This window comes from Ochotona curzoniae, unplaced genomic scaffold (assembly GCF_017591425.1).
Source record: "Ochotona curzoniae isolate NIBS_2020 unplaced genomic scaffold, NIBS_Ocur_1.0 scaffold_2453, whole genome shotgun sequence".
In the NCBI taxonomy this organism is placed as follows: Eukaryota; Metazoa; Chordata; class Mammalia; order Lagomorpha; family Ochotonidae; genus Ochotona; species Ochotona curzoniae.
This window is the reverse complement of record NW_024467094.1, coordinates 19117928-19135105: the sequence shown is the minus strand read 5'-3', so window position 1 is coordinate 19135105 and position 17178 is coordinate 19117928. Positions and strand designations below refer to the sequence as shown.

General features: G+C 52.5%; 1 protein-coding gene across 1 annotated transcript in view; it reads right to left on the bottom strand.

The window, feature by feature from the left end:
* Window positions 1-15114: 15114 nt before the first annotated feature.
* ACACA (acetyl-CoA carboxylase alpha) overlaps window positions 15115-17178 on the bottom strand; it is a 217218-nt gene continuing 215154 nt past the window's right edge. The window contains exon 56 of the mRNA XM_041001716.1: window positions 15115-16459. Within this exon, the coding sequence (XP_040857650.1) occupies window positions 16336-16459 (124 nt within the window). The 3' untranslated portion in view covers window positions 15115-16335. The remainder of the gene's footprint in view (window positions 16460-17178) is intronic.

The window sequence follows — 17178 nt, the reverse complement described above, 5'->3', positions numbered from 1 at the left end:
GGTGAGTGGAGGGGATGGAGGAGGCGGTGGGGCGCCCCTGAGGTCAGCTGAGCCCCGGCTGTCCTCCTGAGAGATTAACTTGCGATCTGACTCCCTGGTATCTTGAAATTATTCTCTGGTTTGACTCTTGCGTCCTTTAAAGTTGTAGTGTGCTGCACTTGGTTTTAAGAGCTACATGTAAGGCTAATGCGGAACACTTTAAATGTGATAACTCTGGGTTCATATTGTTTGAGGAGATAAGCTGCAAGGAGCAGGTGCTTTTGAATTCACTTATCAGTGTTGGAGCAGGCTCCTGGCCCTCAGCTCCCCGACCCTGGAAGAGCTTGGAAGTGGAGCTGTCCCCGGGCTGTGGGCCATGCTAGCATCTGCTGACCTTGCTCAGAAGGTCAGGCCTTCCTGCCCTGGCGGGAGAGCCCGGGCCCCAGGAGTGTGTGTGGAGGAGGCTCCTGCCTGGCTGGGTCGGAGCCCGCTGCGACCATGACCGCATGTGGAGAGCTTGTTTTTGAGGGTCACATCACGATCTTGGAGGAGGAGGGTAAGTGGGGACTCATGTAAGCCCTGGTTCTCAGTTCCATAATTAAACCAAGATGTTCCTTCCAGAAGGAGCAAAAAGAGGCCAAGGACGGCCTAATTGAAACCTCGACATTGCCTGCTTCCCCAAGAGTAGCCGGAGCAAATGGGCCAAGGTGGATGTCCAACCCTGAGTGGCAGGGTGGCCCGGGCCCCACGGGGGAGGAGCCCTCTGCTTCCAGTCAAGGTTTCACTGGCCCAGAGGGGCTGAGGAGGCTGAGCGGCTCTGTCCTGCCCTTGCAGCTCGCGGCATCCCTGTGGCTGCCCCAGTGCCAGGCGTCTGCACCTGCTGGTCTCAGTGTGTTAGGAGCGTGCACCTCTACTTCCGCCAGGGTGACACCAGGCCGGCCCTTGCGCTGACGTTTGCAGGTCGCTGACGGGGAGATGGCTGACTCTTATTAATTGCGGCCAGGGCGGCTAATGAGAAGCTAGGCGGGTGTTCTTGATACCTGTTCATACGTGCGCTCTGGGTCGGGAGGATGCTCTGAGCGTTCCTCCACTCTCCCCACCCCCAGAAGAGAATTTCAACTTTAAGACAAACAACTTCATTTACAAGTGTGTCTCTAATTAGCTGCAGAATTAGGAAAGCTGAGTTTTCCCCCATAGATCGGCTCAACCCTCGAGGGAGGCTGGCGGAATAGAGAGAAGCGCATTTCCAATTATTTTGTTGAATTGCTAATTTAGTTATTGTGCCTGGTGTAATTGTGATGGGTATTGGGTGTGCAATTCAATTTGTTTTAAATATTTGTGGGTAGACTGATCAGTAATGGAGCTGACCTATTTTGTGGCCCAAATTGAGAAAAAAGACTAAAACACAACAGCCACAAAGATATAGTTTGTTTCCATTTTTATTTTGATCTCTCTCATCCCTCTTAAGACCACTGATGGAACAAAAGGATTAAATTAAAAGATGACAGCACTTTGATCTTCTCCCTTTGAAAGCTTAGCTGTCCTTGGTCCGCTCACACGCACGTGGGTAGTGTAGGGGAGTTAGGAGCAGTGTGGAAGTGGCTTCCTCCTCCCAGACTCACACTTGGCAGGTGCCTAGGGAGCTGTGTGGGTGTGGCTTCCTACCAGCATGCTGCTCTCCCGGTGAGCCCGAGGCCTGTGGGGGCCCGAGGCCTGTGTGGGGAAGAGGGTGCCTCCCAGGCTTTGGCTCTGTTGCTGTGGCCTTGGTGACTGGGAGGGTGGCCAGAGTGCTGCCCGTGGGAGGAGGGTTAGGTACAAGGCTGCCTTAGCCAGTTGGCCTGGTGATGGACCACGGCTTCCCTTCCCTTCCTGCTAGGTGCCCAATTCTTGGTCTGTCTGGGACCGGGGCATGGCTGCAGCTTGCAGGGGAGAGCCCTGGCCAGGGCTCTGCTGGGACATGGTGGTGGAAGCATCTGACCAGAGATGCCTGCAAGTGCCTGGAGCCGTCATCCCTTGGCACTAGGCAGGCCCCCATGGGAGGGCTTGGGGTCTGCGTGGGAGGATTGCCCACCCAGAGCAGGTTTAGAAGGGAGCGGTAATGAAATGGGCTGGAGAAGCAGAGCACATTTGTGAGAGGATTGAGTACATTTGGTCTGAAAGGATTCTTTTTGTGACCCGGTTAGCTTAGAGGGGTCCCAGGGCCCACTTGCCACATGAGCTATGGAAGTTTAAACTGTTATTTATAGAGAGAGCAGCAGTCTGCTCTGCTAACAGGGTTTCTGGAGGAACCAGTGGCTTATGGCCACCCCAGTCCTGCACAGGCCTGGGCCTGGGGCAGGGACGGTCACTGGTCAAGCAGTGTGGATGCTCACCGGCACGCAGTGGGAAGGAGGGGCTGTGGAAGCAGCTGCAGGGGCAGGAGGCTGGCTGCTGGCAGGAAGGTGGGCACGGGCGCTGCCCCCAGAGGAGACTGACACATGCACAGAGCGTGAAGTTCAGCCACTGTGAAGTGTGCTAAGTGACCCCTCGCTGCACATGTGTCCTGCATCTTCGGAAACATCGTTGTCACACAACATGTTGGTTCCCGGACCCTAGCCTAGTGACTTAAGTCCTCGCTTTGCATGTGCCGGGATCCCGTATGGGTGCTGGTTCTAATCCTGGCAGCCTCGCTTCCCATCCAGCTCCCTGCTTGTGCCTGGGAAAGCAGTCAAGGACGGCCGAAAGCCTTGGGACCCTGCACCCGTGTGGGAGACCTAAAGAAGCTCCTGGCTTCGGATCAGCTCAGCTTGGCTCCGGCCATTGCAGTGCTAGGGGAGCGAACCAGAAGATGCACTATCTTTCTGTCTCCCCTTTTCTCTGTAAATCTGACTCTCCATTAAAATTAAATCTTTAAAAAAAAAAAAAGATTCCTCAGCACAGCCCAGACAACAAATTAGCTGCTTTTTGTAGCCAATGATTGGCCCCCTCGGCACTCCCACAGAGGGAGAATCAGTTGCTGTGCTGTGTGGTCCCTGTGTCTTAGAACAGGGCTCAGCCTCCTTTTCCTTGCTGACTAGTATTCCTCTGTCGGGATAGATGCATCCAAGCGTCTGGGGGTTTCAGACTTGGGTCTGTGACGTCTTGGTAGGACGTGTTTTTGCGTCTGTGGGATGGATGGGTAGGTGTGGGATTGCTGCGTGTGCAAGCTTCTGTTGAACTGAGACTCGCCGGCCAGCGTCTCCTAGCAGTGTGAGCAGTGTCGTGTGTCCATGCCCCTTGCTGGGTGCTTGCTGCTCTCTGCTGACAGGCTGCCTCTCCCCACGCTTTCACGGACATTTCCCTGATGACTCACAGGGTCACACAGCTTTTTATGTGTGTAGTAGCTGTTCATATAAAGATTTATTGTGCGGATTTATGAGGCAGAGTTAGGGAGGGACAGAGAGAGTCTTGCATCAGCTGGGCCAGGCCAAAGCAGAAGCCAGGAGTCTTCCCACATAAGTGCAGGTGCCCAAGCACTTGGGCCATCCTCCGCTGATTTCCCAGGGTACTGGGTCCTAAGTGAAGCAGTGGGGACCCAAACTGGCCCCCACATGCAGTTCTGGCAGTGAAGGCAGTGGCTTAACGTGCACAGCGCCCGCCTCAGCCAGTCGCCTTGGGAGAAATGTGTATTCATGTCCTTGACTCGTTTCTCATGCAGTAGCCACACTGTGTGATCTCAGAATTCTTTATATATCCTGGGCAGGAGTCCTTTATCAGGTACATGATTTGCAGACTTTTTTCCCAGTATGTGGCTTGTCCTTGTTGTCGTAAGTTACTGGTGTTGATAGTCTGTATTTTTAATTTTCCTTTCATGGGTTTTGTCATACCTAAGAGATCTCTGCTGAATCCAGCATCACAGAAGCTGTTTTGAGTGTTTGACAGTTTCAGTTCCTTTGTGGAAGTCTGTGTAATCCATTTTGAGTTAGTTTTTTCATGTGGCGTGGCAGTCTTAAGTATGTAACTTTCCATGTAGATGCGCAGGGCAGTACCATGTGTGTCGTTTTGCCTCCGTGGAGAACCTTGCTTGTCCCTGGGCTTGCCGTTCCACTGCGGTCTGTGGATGTGTTTTCACACCTGAAAACATTTTTAATAGTAAGTCTTCCAAAGTTTCGTCAAAGTTGTTTAGGCACATGTAGGCCCTTTGCGGTTGCATGTAAGTTTCGAAGTAAATATAAATTTCTGTCCACATGTGTGCTTGATGCTGCTCGGGATTCCTTGACCCTGCAGGTGAGTCTGGGAGGAGCGGTCATGACACCAGGGCCTTCAGCTCTGTCCCCAGAGAAGATCTCTGTTTCTGTTTTTCTCCCACGCAATTCTTTGGGGAAAATACTCCTAAATAATTTTTTTTTCTTTTAACACTTGTCAGTGATATTTAAGGCTTCATGTTTTGGGTTTCTTCTTGCTAGTGTACTCTCGTTTTATATTTTGAAGTGTGTCCTGTGACTTGAATGCATTTATTATTGTTTTTTTTTTTTAAGACTTGTTTACTTGGCACAATACTGGCCCCAAATATTTACTTTTTATGTATTTAAAAGGCAGAGTTACAGAGAGGAGAATGGAGTTGGCGGGGGCGGGGGGGCTCTCCATCTGCTGGTTCAGTGCCTGGATGACCGCAGCCATGGCATCTTGGCTAGGTTGAAGCCAAGGAGCCCAGCTTCATCGGAGTCTCCCACGCGCGTATCGGGCCAAGCCCTTGGACCGTCTACTGCTGCACTCCCTGTCATGTTAGCGGGGTGCCTTGTCGGAAGCACAGCAGCTGGGATTTGAACGGGTGCTCTACAGGATGCTGGCATTGCAGGTGGCAGCTTAGCTCCCTAGGCCACTACCCTGGTCTCTGTTGTTTCTAGTTTGAACAACTTGATGATAGCATTTGTGACTCAAGATAGTTTAAACCCCTTCCGTTTAGTTTCCAAGGCTTTGATTTTTTTTTCCCCCTGTACCTATGGCTGTGGTCATGACCTCTGGCACGCGGGACAAGTGGAGAGAACAGCACCTTGACCTTGTTCCCAGCCACTTGGTCCTTACTGAGATGTAAGATCAACTGTGAGGGTTGTTGACATGCCTGGTTGAGGTTGAGGACATTCCTTTGTATTTGTTGAAGTGTTGCATTTTTATGCATCTGTTGGGAAGATCATGTGGTTTTTCCTCAGTTGATTTGGTATGTCACATTAATTGGTGTCTGCTGTTACACCAACTTTTGCACCCTGGGGTACATGCCACCTGTCCATGGGGTCCTCATGTTGTCTCCAGGATGTCACTGGACTCGGGTGACATTTGTCAAGGGTTCTGCATCCACGTGCGTGGGCCAGGCAGGTCTGCAGCTTCCCCTGCATTCCAGTGTCGGGAGATTGTGATTTTCACAGTTGGGCAGTGTTCCCGCCCCTGGCTGGTGCAAGTGCTGGCTTGGCGTTTCCTGACCTAACTCCCCAGACGGAACTTTGCTTTGTAGCAAGCCTTTTAATGACTCATTCATTTCTTGTTCTGGTTCTATTTATATTTTGTAATCTTGTCAGTTTTGAGAATTACATATATTTCTAGGAATTTGTTCATTTGATTTAAGTTGTCCAATCCATAAGCAAGAAGTCACTCATACTTCTGTGTGCACTTTTTTTTAAAGATTTATTTATTTTTATTGAAAAGTCAGATATACAGAGAGGAGGAGAGACAGAGAGGAAGATCTTCCGTCTGATGATTCACTCCCCAAGTCACCAGTGCTGCGCCAATCTGAAGCCAGGAACCAGGAACTTCCTCCAGATCTTCCACACAGGTGCAGGGTCCCAAGGCTTTGGGCCGTCCTTAACTGCTTTCCCAGGCCACAGGCAGGGAGCTGGATGGGAAGTGGAGCATCTGGGACACAAACTGGCATCCATAAGGGATCCCAGTGGGTTCAAGGTGAGGACTTTAGCTGCTAGGCTACTGCGGTGGGTCTTGTGTGCACTTTTTAATTGGGTTGGTCCCTGGCAACGCAAGCGAACCATGTTCTCTTTGGTTTCTTCAAGGATTCATTTATTTGAAGTGGGGGAAGGATGTGTGAGACGGAGAGGTCTTGAATACACTGGTTCACTCCTCAAATGGCCGCAGTGGCTGATGCTGGGCCAGACCCAAGCCAGGAGCTTCCTCCAGTTTCCGGTGTGCAGTGTGACGCTGTAGGTGACAGCGCAATGATGTGCTGTGACACTGGCCCCTAGAAATGTTTTCTTGCTTGCTAATTTTGATAATAGTTTTCCAATAGCTAGCTTTTGGGTTTATTGATCTGTATCATTTCTTTGTCACTGTCCCTTCTATTTTTTCCTTCTTTCTGCCGATACAGACGCCCAGAATCGCTGCAGCTGCGTGACAGACTGCTGCTTTTATCATTCTGCATGGTGTTGCTAGTGATGATATCTGAACATGATTTTTTTTTCAATATGAATCTAGTCATGCCAACCCTCTTAAGGCCGCAGTTTGCATTATTTATGGTTCTCTGTCCTTTTAATGTTTTTCTAAAAGACGTGTTTGTTTATTTAAAAGATTTTACAGAGCGAGAGAGAGAGACAGAGAAAGAGATCTTCCATTTACTGGTTCCCTCTCCAAATGGCTGCGATGTCCAGGACTGGGCCACACCGGAGCCAGGAGCCTGGAGATTGTTTCGTGTCTCTCACGTGTGTGCATGGGCCCAAGCACTTGCACAATTGTCTGCTGCTTTCCTGGGCCCATTAGCAGGAAGCTGGATCAGAATGGAGCAGCTGGGACCTGAACCAGTGCCCATTTGGGCTTCTGGGGTCATAGACGCAGGCTTAACTTGCTATGCCACAGCCATGGTCTCTGATGTTTTTCTTGCACACAACATGTAGTTTGTCTTTATTTTTTGCCCGGTTTTGACAGTCTCTACCTTTTTTTTTTTTTTTAATTGGAAAGGCAGATTTACAGAGAGAAAGAGACAGAGGAAAAGATCCTCCAGCTGCTGGTTCACTCACATAATGGCTGCAACGGCCGGAGCTGAGCCAGCCAGGAGCTTGTTCTGGGTCGTCATGCAGGTGCAGGGTCCCAAGTGAGCAGCCAAGACACAAACAGAGGCCCATATGGGATCCTGGTGCCTGCAAGGAGGATCAGCCAACTGAGCCATTGCACCAGGCCCCACCCAGGTCTTTAATAATGAAGGTTTTGTTCACTTGTCCTTCCTTTACTATTGTATTTTGTTAAATAGTTTGCCATTTTAGCTCTGTTGTCTTTACTACATGTGTATGTGTGTGTACAGTGACTAAAAACAAAATGTAGTGTCTTAATTCTCTGTTGTTATAACGTATTTAAAAATTTCGAGTGGTATTGTGCTGCCAGGAGTTAAGCTGCCACCCTCGATGCTGCGTCTGACATTAGAGCTCTGATTCAGTCCTCAGCTGTTCCCTTCTAATGTTTCCTGGGAAAGCAACAGCCAGTGGCCCAGGTGGTTATGCTGCTGCCCTCCTGGGCTCGATCCAGATGGGAGTCCTGGCTCCTGGCTGTGGCCTGCCCAGCCCTGACAGTTGCCATCTGGGGAGTGAACCAACAGATAGATCACTCTTTCCTTATCACATTGTCTTTTAAATAAGTCTTTAAAAAATGGTCAGTGTAAAGCTTTGGGAGGTGAAACATGCAAAGAGACTGCCGATCCGCTGTTTCATCCTCCAGAGGCCCTGGAGCCAGGAACGCCATCCTGATCGCATGGAAGGTGAGGTCCCAGCTGCTGAGCTGCCACCTGCGGCCTCCCAGGGCTTGCAGTAGCAGGAAGCCTGGGTTAGAAGTACAGCTGGAACTTGAGCCACACCCTTCCGTTTGCACTGTGGGCATCCCAGGCAGTGTACCTGTGGCCACCTTGGCCAGTGCAGGAGTGCAGGCAAGCATGTGTGAGCAACAGATTGCCACCATGCTGACTGCAGCCCTGCCGAGCTACAGCTCCGCCGAGCTGCCACAGCCCCGGAACCCGGCTGCCTTGTTTCTGTGAAGGTGACTTTTTACTTCCTGCAATTTGTCTGCTTGTAACTGGCTTATTCCCATAGCAGGACATCTTCCACATGCTGCCCCCTGCAACGTGGGAGCCAACTTTCCTTCATGAGGGTGAGCAAGGGCCCAGTGCACATGCTCGCACCTCTTAGCTACGGTGGGTAGTAATCCCACGGACAAGGAACGCGGCCACCCCCTTCAGCCCCTGCTCACCTGGAGGGGGCCTCCTGCAGTCAGATGGTGATGTTGCTTTAAAGTCATAAGGAACTGTTGCCTAAGCCCTTTCCATTCATGCCACAGCCCACAGAGTTTCCAGTTCCTCCATTTTGTGGGGCCAGCACTTTATTTTCTTCCGTTGTTACTTGTGAGCTTTAGTAGCAGCCACCCTAGCACATGTGAAGCTCTGGTTCATTGTCATTTGGATTTGCAGTCTCCCAGTGATTGCTCATGTTGAACATCTCATGTTGGCTGGCCATATTTTGGAGAAATATCTAACTTTTTTTTTTTTTTTTGCCATTTTTAGAAAGTTAAATATAGAATGACGGGGGCCAGTGCCGTAGGCAGGCTAAGCTTCTGCCTTTAGTGCCAACATACCATGTGGGTGCTGGCTCGTTCATGTCCTGGTCATTCCACTTCTGATCCAGCTCTTTGCTATGGCCTGGGAGAGCAGCAGAGGATGGCCCAAGTCCTTGGCACCCTGCACCCACATGGGAGACTTGGAAGAGGCTCCCGGCTTCAGATTTGCCCAGCTCCAACTCTTATAGCCATTTGGGGAGTGAGCCAGTGTATGAGAGATAATCTCTGTCTCTTATCTCTTAATTCTGGCATTTTTTCTCTTGGAGATTTATTTTCATTGGAAAGAAAGATTGACAAGCGAGAAAAAGATCTTCCACTGGTTCACTCCCCAAATAACTACATCAGCCAGAGCTGAGCTGATTTCCAGCCAGGAGCAAGGAGCCTCCTCCAGGCCTCCCATGTAGGTGTCAGGGTCTCAAGGACTTGAGTCATTGCTGCTACCTCCAGGGTGAGCGTCAGTGTAGGCTGGGTGGGAAGTAGAGACAGAATTCAGTGCCAGAAATGGGTAAGGGAGTGAGTGTTACAATAGAAATTTAATCGGCTATGCCATAGCACCCAACCCTTGTTCATTTTTTAAACTTTATTTTTATTGGAAAAGTAAATTTTTTTAAGTACAATTAAAAAAATTTTTTGGGGGGGCCCGGCGCGGTGGCGCAGTGGTTAAGGCCCTCGCCTTGCACGCCCGGGATCCCATATGGGCGCCGGTTCTGTCCCGGCAGCCCCGCTTCCCTTCCAGCTCCCTGCCTGTGGCCCGGGAAAGCAGTCGAGGACAGCCCAAAGCTTTGGGAACCTGCACCCGCGTGGGAGACCCGGAAGAGGCTCCTGGCTTCGGATCGGCATAGTATCGGCCGTTGCGCTCACTTGGGGAGTGAATCATCGGACGGAAGATCTTCCTCTCTGTCTCTCCTCCTCTCTGTATATCCGCCTTTCCAATAAAAAAAATAATAATAATAAATCTTTAAAAAAAGTTTTTTTGAAGATTTATTATTATTTTTTTTATTACAAAGTCAGATATACAGAGAGGAGGAGAGATAGAGAGGAAGTGTAGCTGCCGGGACTAGAACCGGCGCCCATATGGTATCCTGGCACATTCAAAGCAAGGACCTTAGCCACTAGGCCACGCCACCGGGCCCTGGGAAAGGTAGATTTACAGAGAAAAAGAAGAAACAGGAAGATCTTCTGTCCACTGGCCCATTTTAGCTTTGCTGTTTTTACTCTGTGTGTGTGCGTGCCTGTGTGTGGTGAGTGAAAACATAATGTGTCTTTTTCTTGTACGAAGACTTTTTTTTTATTGGAAAGTCAGATTTAGAGAGAAGATCTTCAGTTTGCTGATTCACTCCCCAGATGGCCACAATGACTGGAGCTGAGCCAGTCTGAAGTCAGAAGCCAGGAGTCTCTTCTGGGTCTCCCATGTGGAGAGCTAGAAGCGAAGTGGAACAGCTGGGATATGAACCAGCGCCTAGAGGGGATCCTGGCGAGTGCAAGGCAAGAATTTAGCCACTAGACTGTTGTGCCAAGCCCAATTATGATATATTTTTAACTTATTTTGTTAGTGGGCTGATGTAGTCACGTGATCTACTTTACCAGTTCTAAATTCTGGCCCAGTGCAGACACTGGCTCCACTGGAGCTGCATTCGTCCTGCTCTTTCCTGTGACTGAGTCAGACGGTGCATGTGTGTGTGCTGGGGCCGCAGCGCGGGGCGCAACTCACGGCCTTCACAAGACTGAGTGCCGTTAAATGGTGGTTGGGGTTTTTTTTTTTACAGGTATCCGGTATCTGCGTTTCCCAGCTCGTCTTTATTTCCTTGTGTAGATTTGAGTTACATTTGGGAATCTTTTTTTTTTTTAAGTTAATTTTTTTTAGTATCTGTTTTTTAGAAAGAAAGTATCAGTCTTCTCCTTGCTCATGTCCGGGGCTGCGATGTCCGATGTCCCGGGGCTTCGATGCCGGGGGCAGGGCCAGGACTGCCAAGGTCTCACGGCGGCTTCGTGCTGCCTCCACTGCTTTCCCAGCCACATTAGCAGGAAGCAGCTGGTGTCACAGGTGGCAGCTTAACGTGCTGGGCCGCAGTGCCAGCTCAGAGGGAACCATGTTTCCAGCCTGGGTGATTGCCTTCCACACTTGTCGTGACTGCTGGCAGTGAATGGTCTGTATTCTGCCTCCTCAGGACAGTTTGCATTTTCTTGTTGTCTTGCTATGTGCCAAACCACTGTCACCTGGTGTCCAGGGCTTCTGACAGAGTGCCTGTGACTTGTCTTATCGTCCCTCTGGATGTGATGTGTTGTGTGCTGTGTGCCCAAGATTTTCTGTCCTTTGAGACCAATGTGGTGGTATAACAGCCTAATCTTCCTCCTGTGGTGCCGGGATTCCATATGGTCGCTGGCTTGTGTGTTGGCTGCCCTACTTCCCATCCAGCTCCCTGCTTGTGGCTTGGGAAAGCAGTGGGAGAATGCCCAAAGCCTTGGGACCCTGCACCTGTGTGGGAGACCTGGATTAGGCTCAATATTCTGGCTTGAGATCAGCTTGGCTCCGGCCATTGCAGCCATGAGGGGAGTGAACCAGCACATGGAAGATCTTTCTGTCCTCTTTGTAAGTCTGCCTTCCCAATAAAAATAAGTAAACCCTAAGCCTTTCTGCCCATCGTGGGGCCCTGACACACCCGTCTCTGTGAGCATGTCATGCTGCTGGTGTAGGAGCATCTTGAAGCTGCGGAGTGTCCCCTTCCACTGAGGTTGGCAAGTTTTTATTTTTTTTAATTTATTTATTTATTGGAAAGTCAGATATACAGAGCGGAGAGACAGAGAGGAAGATCTTCCGTCCATTGATTCACTCCCCAAGTGAGCACAACGGCCAGAGCTGAGCCGATCCGAAGCCAGGATCCAGGAACCTCTTCCAGGTCTCCCGCGCGGGTGCAGGGTCCCAAGGCTTTGAGCTGTCCTTGACTGCTTTCCCAGGCCACAAGCAGGGAGCTGGGTGGGAAGTGGAGCTGCCAGGATTAGAACTGGCACCCATATGGGATCCAGGGGCGTTCAAGGTGAGGACTTTAGCCGCTAGGCCACGCCGCCGGGCCCCAGAATTTTTTAAAAAGATGTATTTCTCTACACCATTGTCCAGCCCATTCATTTTGAATGATTTATTAACTAGAACGAGTGGCAGGGAGGGAGGGAGCATGTGCTTCCATCCACTGGTTCACTCTTTGAAAGACTCCACTGCTCTCCCAGGCACCGTAGCTGGGAGCTGGGTTGGAAGCTGAGCAATTGTGACTTGAACCGGTGCTCCAAACAGGGTGCGTGGTGTGGCTCTCACTACAATACTGGCTGCAAAATTTCCTTTGTGTGGGTGACAAAATACACAAAACGTTTGCATAACTAGGTTAAGTGCAGAGTTCATTGGCATTAAGCACCTTCTCTGTTGTGCAGTCACTAGGACTGTGTGTTGGTCAGGGGCTGCTGACCTGCGCCTAGGATCTGGGTCCACGTCCCCATGTACATCGGACGGGCTCCTGATGCTGCGCATGAGCCAAGCCACGACGACTGCCCTTCGGTCTGGCTCTGCCATCAGCGTTCAGCCACGGCATCGGAGCTGCATTTGGAGTCTACGCTAGGAAGCATTTGCACTGCTGGGGCTCCTCTGCCTGCAGACTTGCTGTGAGACTTCCTCTGCACAGCTTCCCCCGTGCCCAGTGGCGTGCCGTGGCCTCATTCTCCTTCTGAGGATGCTGTACATCCTTTGGATGTCTCATCTTTTGTTGGAAATTGGACATTGGCGGTGTTTGCCATAGCAAAGATTTTTGTTCTCCCTTAAAACTTGCATCTCTCCCCACCCAACAGTTTGGCTGATTCTGTAGATTCTGTTGACTCCTTGGTGTAGTATGCACACATTGACGCACTGCAGGTGTTCTCCTGAAATGTCCTTTAAGTGTCTTGATAGTACATGATTTGGGCAGACGGACCTTGAATTGAGGCTTCCTTCACTTTCTTTTTGTGGTGTGTGCGTATGTCTGTGTAGGGGAGGTATATAAAAATTTGGGGACATTAAAAATTTTTAAGGTTGATTTATTTTTATTGGAGAGAGAAGGAGAGACAGAAAGAAAAATCTTCCATCTGCTGGTTCACTCCCCAAGTGGCTGCAACAGTTAGAGCTGAGCCATTGCAAAGGCAGGAGCCAGGAGCTTCTTCTGGGTCTCCAATGTGGGTGCAGGGCCCCAAGAACTTGAGCCATCCTCCATTGCTTTTCTAGGCCACAAGTAGGGAGCTGGATGGGAAGTAAGGCAGCTGGGACAGGAACTAGTGCCCATATGAGATCCTGGATCATGTACAGCGAGGACTCTAGCACTGGGTTACTGCTCCGGGCCCAAAAATAAATCTTTAAAAACATCTGTATTTGAAGAGAGATCTTCCATCCACTTCCCAAATGCCTGCAAAAGCCTGGGCTGAGCCAAGCTGAAGCCAGGAGCTAGTAACTGAATTGATGTCTTGGGGTGGCAGGGCTGCTGCTTCCTGGGGTGCCCATCAGCAGACTGCTGAGACTCTAGCTTAGGTACGGAGGCACGTTTTGGCACAGCTTTCTGCCCCTAGGCAGTTACCCACCTGCCTGCACTTGGTGTTAGGCAGTGAGGGGTGTGAACAGTGGAGCCCGGTGCTCTCTCCTGATGCACATGTGGGAATTCAGGGGAGCCACTGCTGCAGACCCCTCAAATGTGCGGCTGAGCAGCTGAGCCATGCTCACTGAGGGCACTACGCTTCCTGATGCTGCCACTGGGCATGGCCTGTTTCTGTTCAAACTCCATGTCATCTGTGATTGAAAGTTAGACTCTTTCTAGGGCTGGAAGAGATCTTGCTCTGTCCTCTGCAGGGGACTGGCCTGAGGGGTCAGCTGTGGCCCTCACACTTAGTGTCCATGTCACTGGGCACCTGCCCTCGCCACAGTATGCGCCTGTGACTGTGCTCTCTGTCACAGGGACCTCAATGAGGGCAGGTCTGAACCTGGTGAGATGAGGGAGGGACAGGGTGTAAAGAGACCTGGTGCTCGTTCAGTGCAGTGTTGCCCCCATTCCGCAGCCCAGGGGTCAGGGCAGCAGGGCGGCCAGGGATGTGGCTGCAGTTCAGGCTCGCTCTAGTCTGTGCTCTCTGAAGTGGTCATGTAGGGTTACACAGTGAGGCTGCCCAGAGCCTCCTGCTGTGAGACCTTTCAGAACTGCCTGTTGCCCTCTCCCGGCCCCATCACTTCAGGAGGCCTGATGTGAACTTAGAAAGGCCCCTTTACTGCTACCACCCAGGTCACCCAGGACAGTCTCTGGCCGGGGCACCAGCACTCACCCCCTGGGCTGGGGAGGCTCCGGGTGGGCAAGGCTGCCTGCCTGAGGCACAAAATGGACGTGGCTGACAGTGCTGTTCATTTTGGGCCTGCAGCCCCAGAGGGCGGATAGTCAGGCTTGGCCCCAGTTTCCTGGCCAGTGGTGTTCCCCCTTCCTGTAGTCCGCGCATTCAGCCTGTGCCCACCTTGCAGGGCCATGGGCGGGGCTCTGCCTGCTGCGTCCACTTCTCTCCCATTCCGCATTGTTAGTGTTCCCTGAGGAACAGCAAATGGCGTGGCATGCTGCCTGCTGAGTTGTCTGCATGGCCTTCAGGTGTTCCGGCTGTTTAACTGGGCAGCCTGAGGGCGCCCAGCAAGTCAGGGAGAAGCTGAAGCCTGAGTGTTCCCTTTTCACAAAACAAATTTTCAGTGAACTTGCTGAAGGCTCTATCATCACGTGGGTTTCAGATGCTTTTGCTTCCATCTTACTCATGTTCCATGAACTTGCTCAAGTGCTTTTGTGTAGAGGTGGACGTGGGACTTGATCTAAAATCCTTGCATTTCCATCTTTTGCAGCAGTGGCGAGTTTCAGCAACATCACGCCCTAGCAACAGTGCAGGTGTGTGGGCAGGCAGGGCCCCTCCTCTGCCCACTCATGTGACCCCAGCACCACTGTGGGGGCCGACTTGGGGTGGGGGGGCTCTGACCTCAGCTGCCTGCTTAGGAAGCAGAGACTAACCTGTGCCACACTGCCGGTCCATGCGGAGCTTCTGCGTCTGCCAGAAAGCCTCCCGGGGGCGGGGGCGCCTCCCCAGGCGGGATTGTGGCTCTACCCACAAGGGAGGCTGCGTGAAGGGCGGAGGCAGCTGTGGGCTGTGGCTGCGGGGGCGTCCTTTCTGGCCTCCCCTCAGTCGGTGTACTTGCACAACCCACGTCTCTGCCCAAAGAGGAACAAGAGAGGGAGGCTGGACATGGGCCGAAATGACAGACTGCAACGCTTCTACAAATGTGGAGGTTTATTTCAAGAAAATGTGAAAAGAGTGTGTTTGAAGCTCCTTGCTCGGTGGGGTTCAGGTCCATTGAGCGAACAAAGGCTGCCTAGTGACCCGCTGAACAGACGCGGGCCCCCTCAGCCCCAGGGAGTCTGCCAGGCACCTGGCACGTAGGAGGGCTCCAGAGCAGTGACTCCTCCCCCACTCTGTTCCGCCCCTCGTAGGACCACCGGCAGAGCTGGGGCTGGCATACATGGGTAAGGAGAGGCGCAATAACCTGATCTGCCCTGCCTCCAAGACGAGGCCAGGTCTGGCTATGAAGAAGCGAACTGGGATCTGAACCGTGCTGTCCTGCTTGGCGGGTGCCAAGCACTAAGGCCCTGGGGCCAGGGCTCTGCGTGCTCACGCCATGCTTCTCCGGGACGAGCAAAGCCACCCGGGGCCCACGACCTGCCGCTCTTGCTGTGGCAGCAGCAAGTTCTGGTCTTGAACAAAATGGCCATTGAGAATAAGCTTTGCCTGCGACCCCCACCTTGCAGCAGCCCGGGAGGGAGCAGACAGACAGCAGCACCGTGACTGAGTTGTAAGGAAGCTTATGGGGGCACAGAGTGTGTGTTCCCTGGTGCTGCAGCACGGTGTTCACTAGGTCCTTCCAGTAGCTGGGGTCCTTCCAGGGGGGAGCCCAGGCCTGCGGGGTGCTGCCCTGGACAGGGCGCGGGTCTGTGGCCAGTCATAGCCAGCACCCAGAAGAGACTTCTGCAATGGCTCTCCTGTGCTGCTGCTTTCCAGCAGAGCCAGACAGGGCTTGGCAGCATGCTGGGCTCTCAGCTAGCACTGCCACACCCAGGCAGATGTGGCAGCAGGGACATATGGAGTGCTGGGAGGCCAACCCTTCCCCGAGCTTTAAGGCATGAGCCTAGCCTCGCACCCTCAGGAGCTCTCAACAATGGCCTGTCCCTGTTCTTCCTGCACTGCGGGGCTGGGGTTTTGCCCTGCTTTGAGCTCTTCTGGCACTGGCAGTGGGTTTCGTGCTGTTATTTTTCTTCCTAGACAAGGACCCTGGGGTGTGGCTAAGCTGGGGCTGCTCTTGGTGCCGGGTGGGTTGGGAGGGTGATGGACAGGCTGGTCCAGCCCTCCTCTGCTGCCTGTGGCTGCGGCTCACAGGGCTGGGGTGGCCGCTGCTGCCTGCCTGGCCCCTCCTGGCCTGTCCCCGCGGGAGCCAGGGGCTGCCAGGGCAGAGGCTGCTGTGCTGATGGTAAGGCCTCATGGTACGTGCCCGTACCCGTCATTGCCTTCTCTGCGCAGGGAGTGAGCACTGTAGTCACAGCCAGAGCAATAAGTACTGAGCGGGCGGTGGGGCTGGGGTCTGCGGGGGCCTGGGTGTCCTACCAGGGTGTCACACATCACCGGAAACACTCAGGAACTCGTGTGCCTTCTCAGTATAGTGGTTTCTGCGGGAAGGGCAGCTGTAGCCCTTTCTGGAGCAGATGGGGTGGAGCAGGTTGGAAGCTGCTCCTACGTGGAGGGGGAGTCCATGGTGGAGAGGATCCGTACGACTTCGGCCCGCTGCGTGGGGGAGATGTGCTGGGTCATGTGCACGATGGAATCCATGGCGACTTCGGGGTTGGCCTGCACCAAGCTGGAAAGGGACGGGGTGGAGAAAGGCAGAGGCACTGGGGTCACCACCTAGTCCAAGCTCATTCCTTATTTTCAGGGGTGCAGTATGAACCCAAAACATGCTCCTGGGTCAGGCTGGGAATAACTTTAGACCCAGACAAAAAAACGGGGGGCATGTCCCATTACCAGCATGGCTCGCAAGGGTCTTACTGGCTGGATCTCTAACCGTCTAAGCATCAGAGTGAGCAGTGATGGAGAAGTTTGTGTGGAAAATGAAGTCTGCTGGCATGTACCAGGGACAACTTTGAAAGGCCCCGCGGGAGCACATGCCGATGGACGCCGGGCTCATGGGAGTGCTGGTAAAGAGCAAGGTCTGCCTGAAGGGACACTGACAAGCACGAGGGAGAGCAGGCCCAGGAGGGTGGAGGGCAGCACGTGCCTCTGGAGGTGGTGCCTGTGAGGGCCACACCCTCACGCAAGTGTGATTCTGGCCAGAGACATGACTCAAGGGGGGTGGCAGGGTTGGGATGAGTTCCCAATGTGGGTTGCAAGTGGCCTCTTATGTTCTGGCAGATGTGGGTGGAAGGATTCAGGAGGAGGGGCCAGGGTTTCATGGGAAAACTGTGTGTGCATTTCAGAGCATTTTGCACTTCAGTAACCATCAGTGCTGTTTTGCCAGGGCCCTTGTGACATCCCTCTGTCTGCAGGAGAGACAAAGGAGCACCTCCATAGAATAAGGCC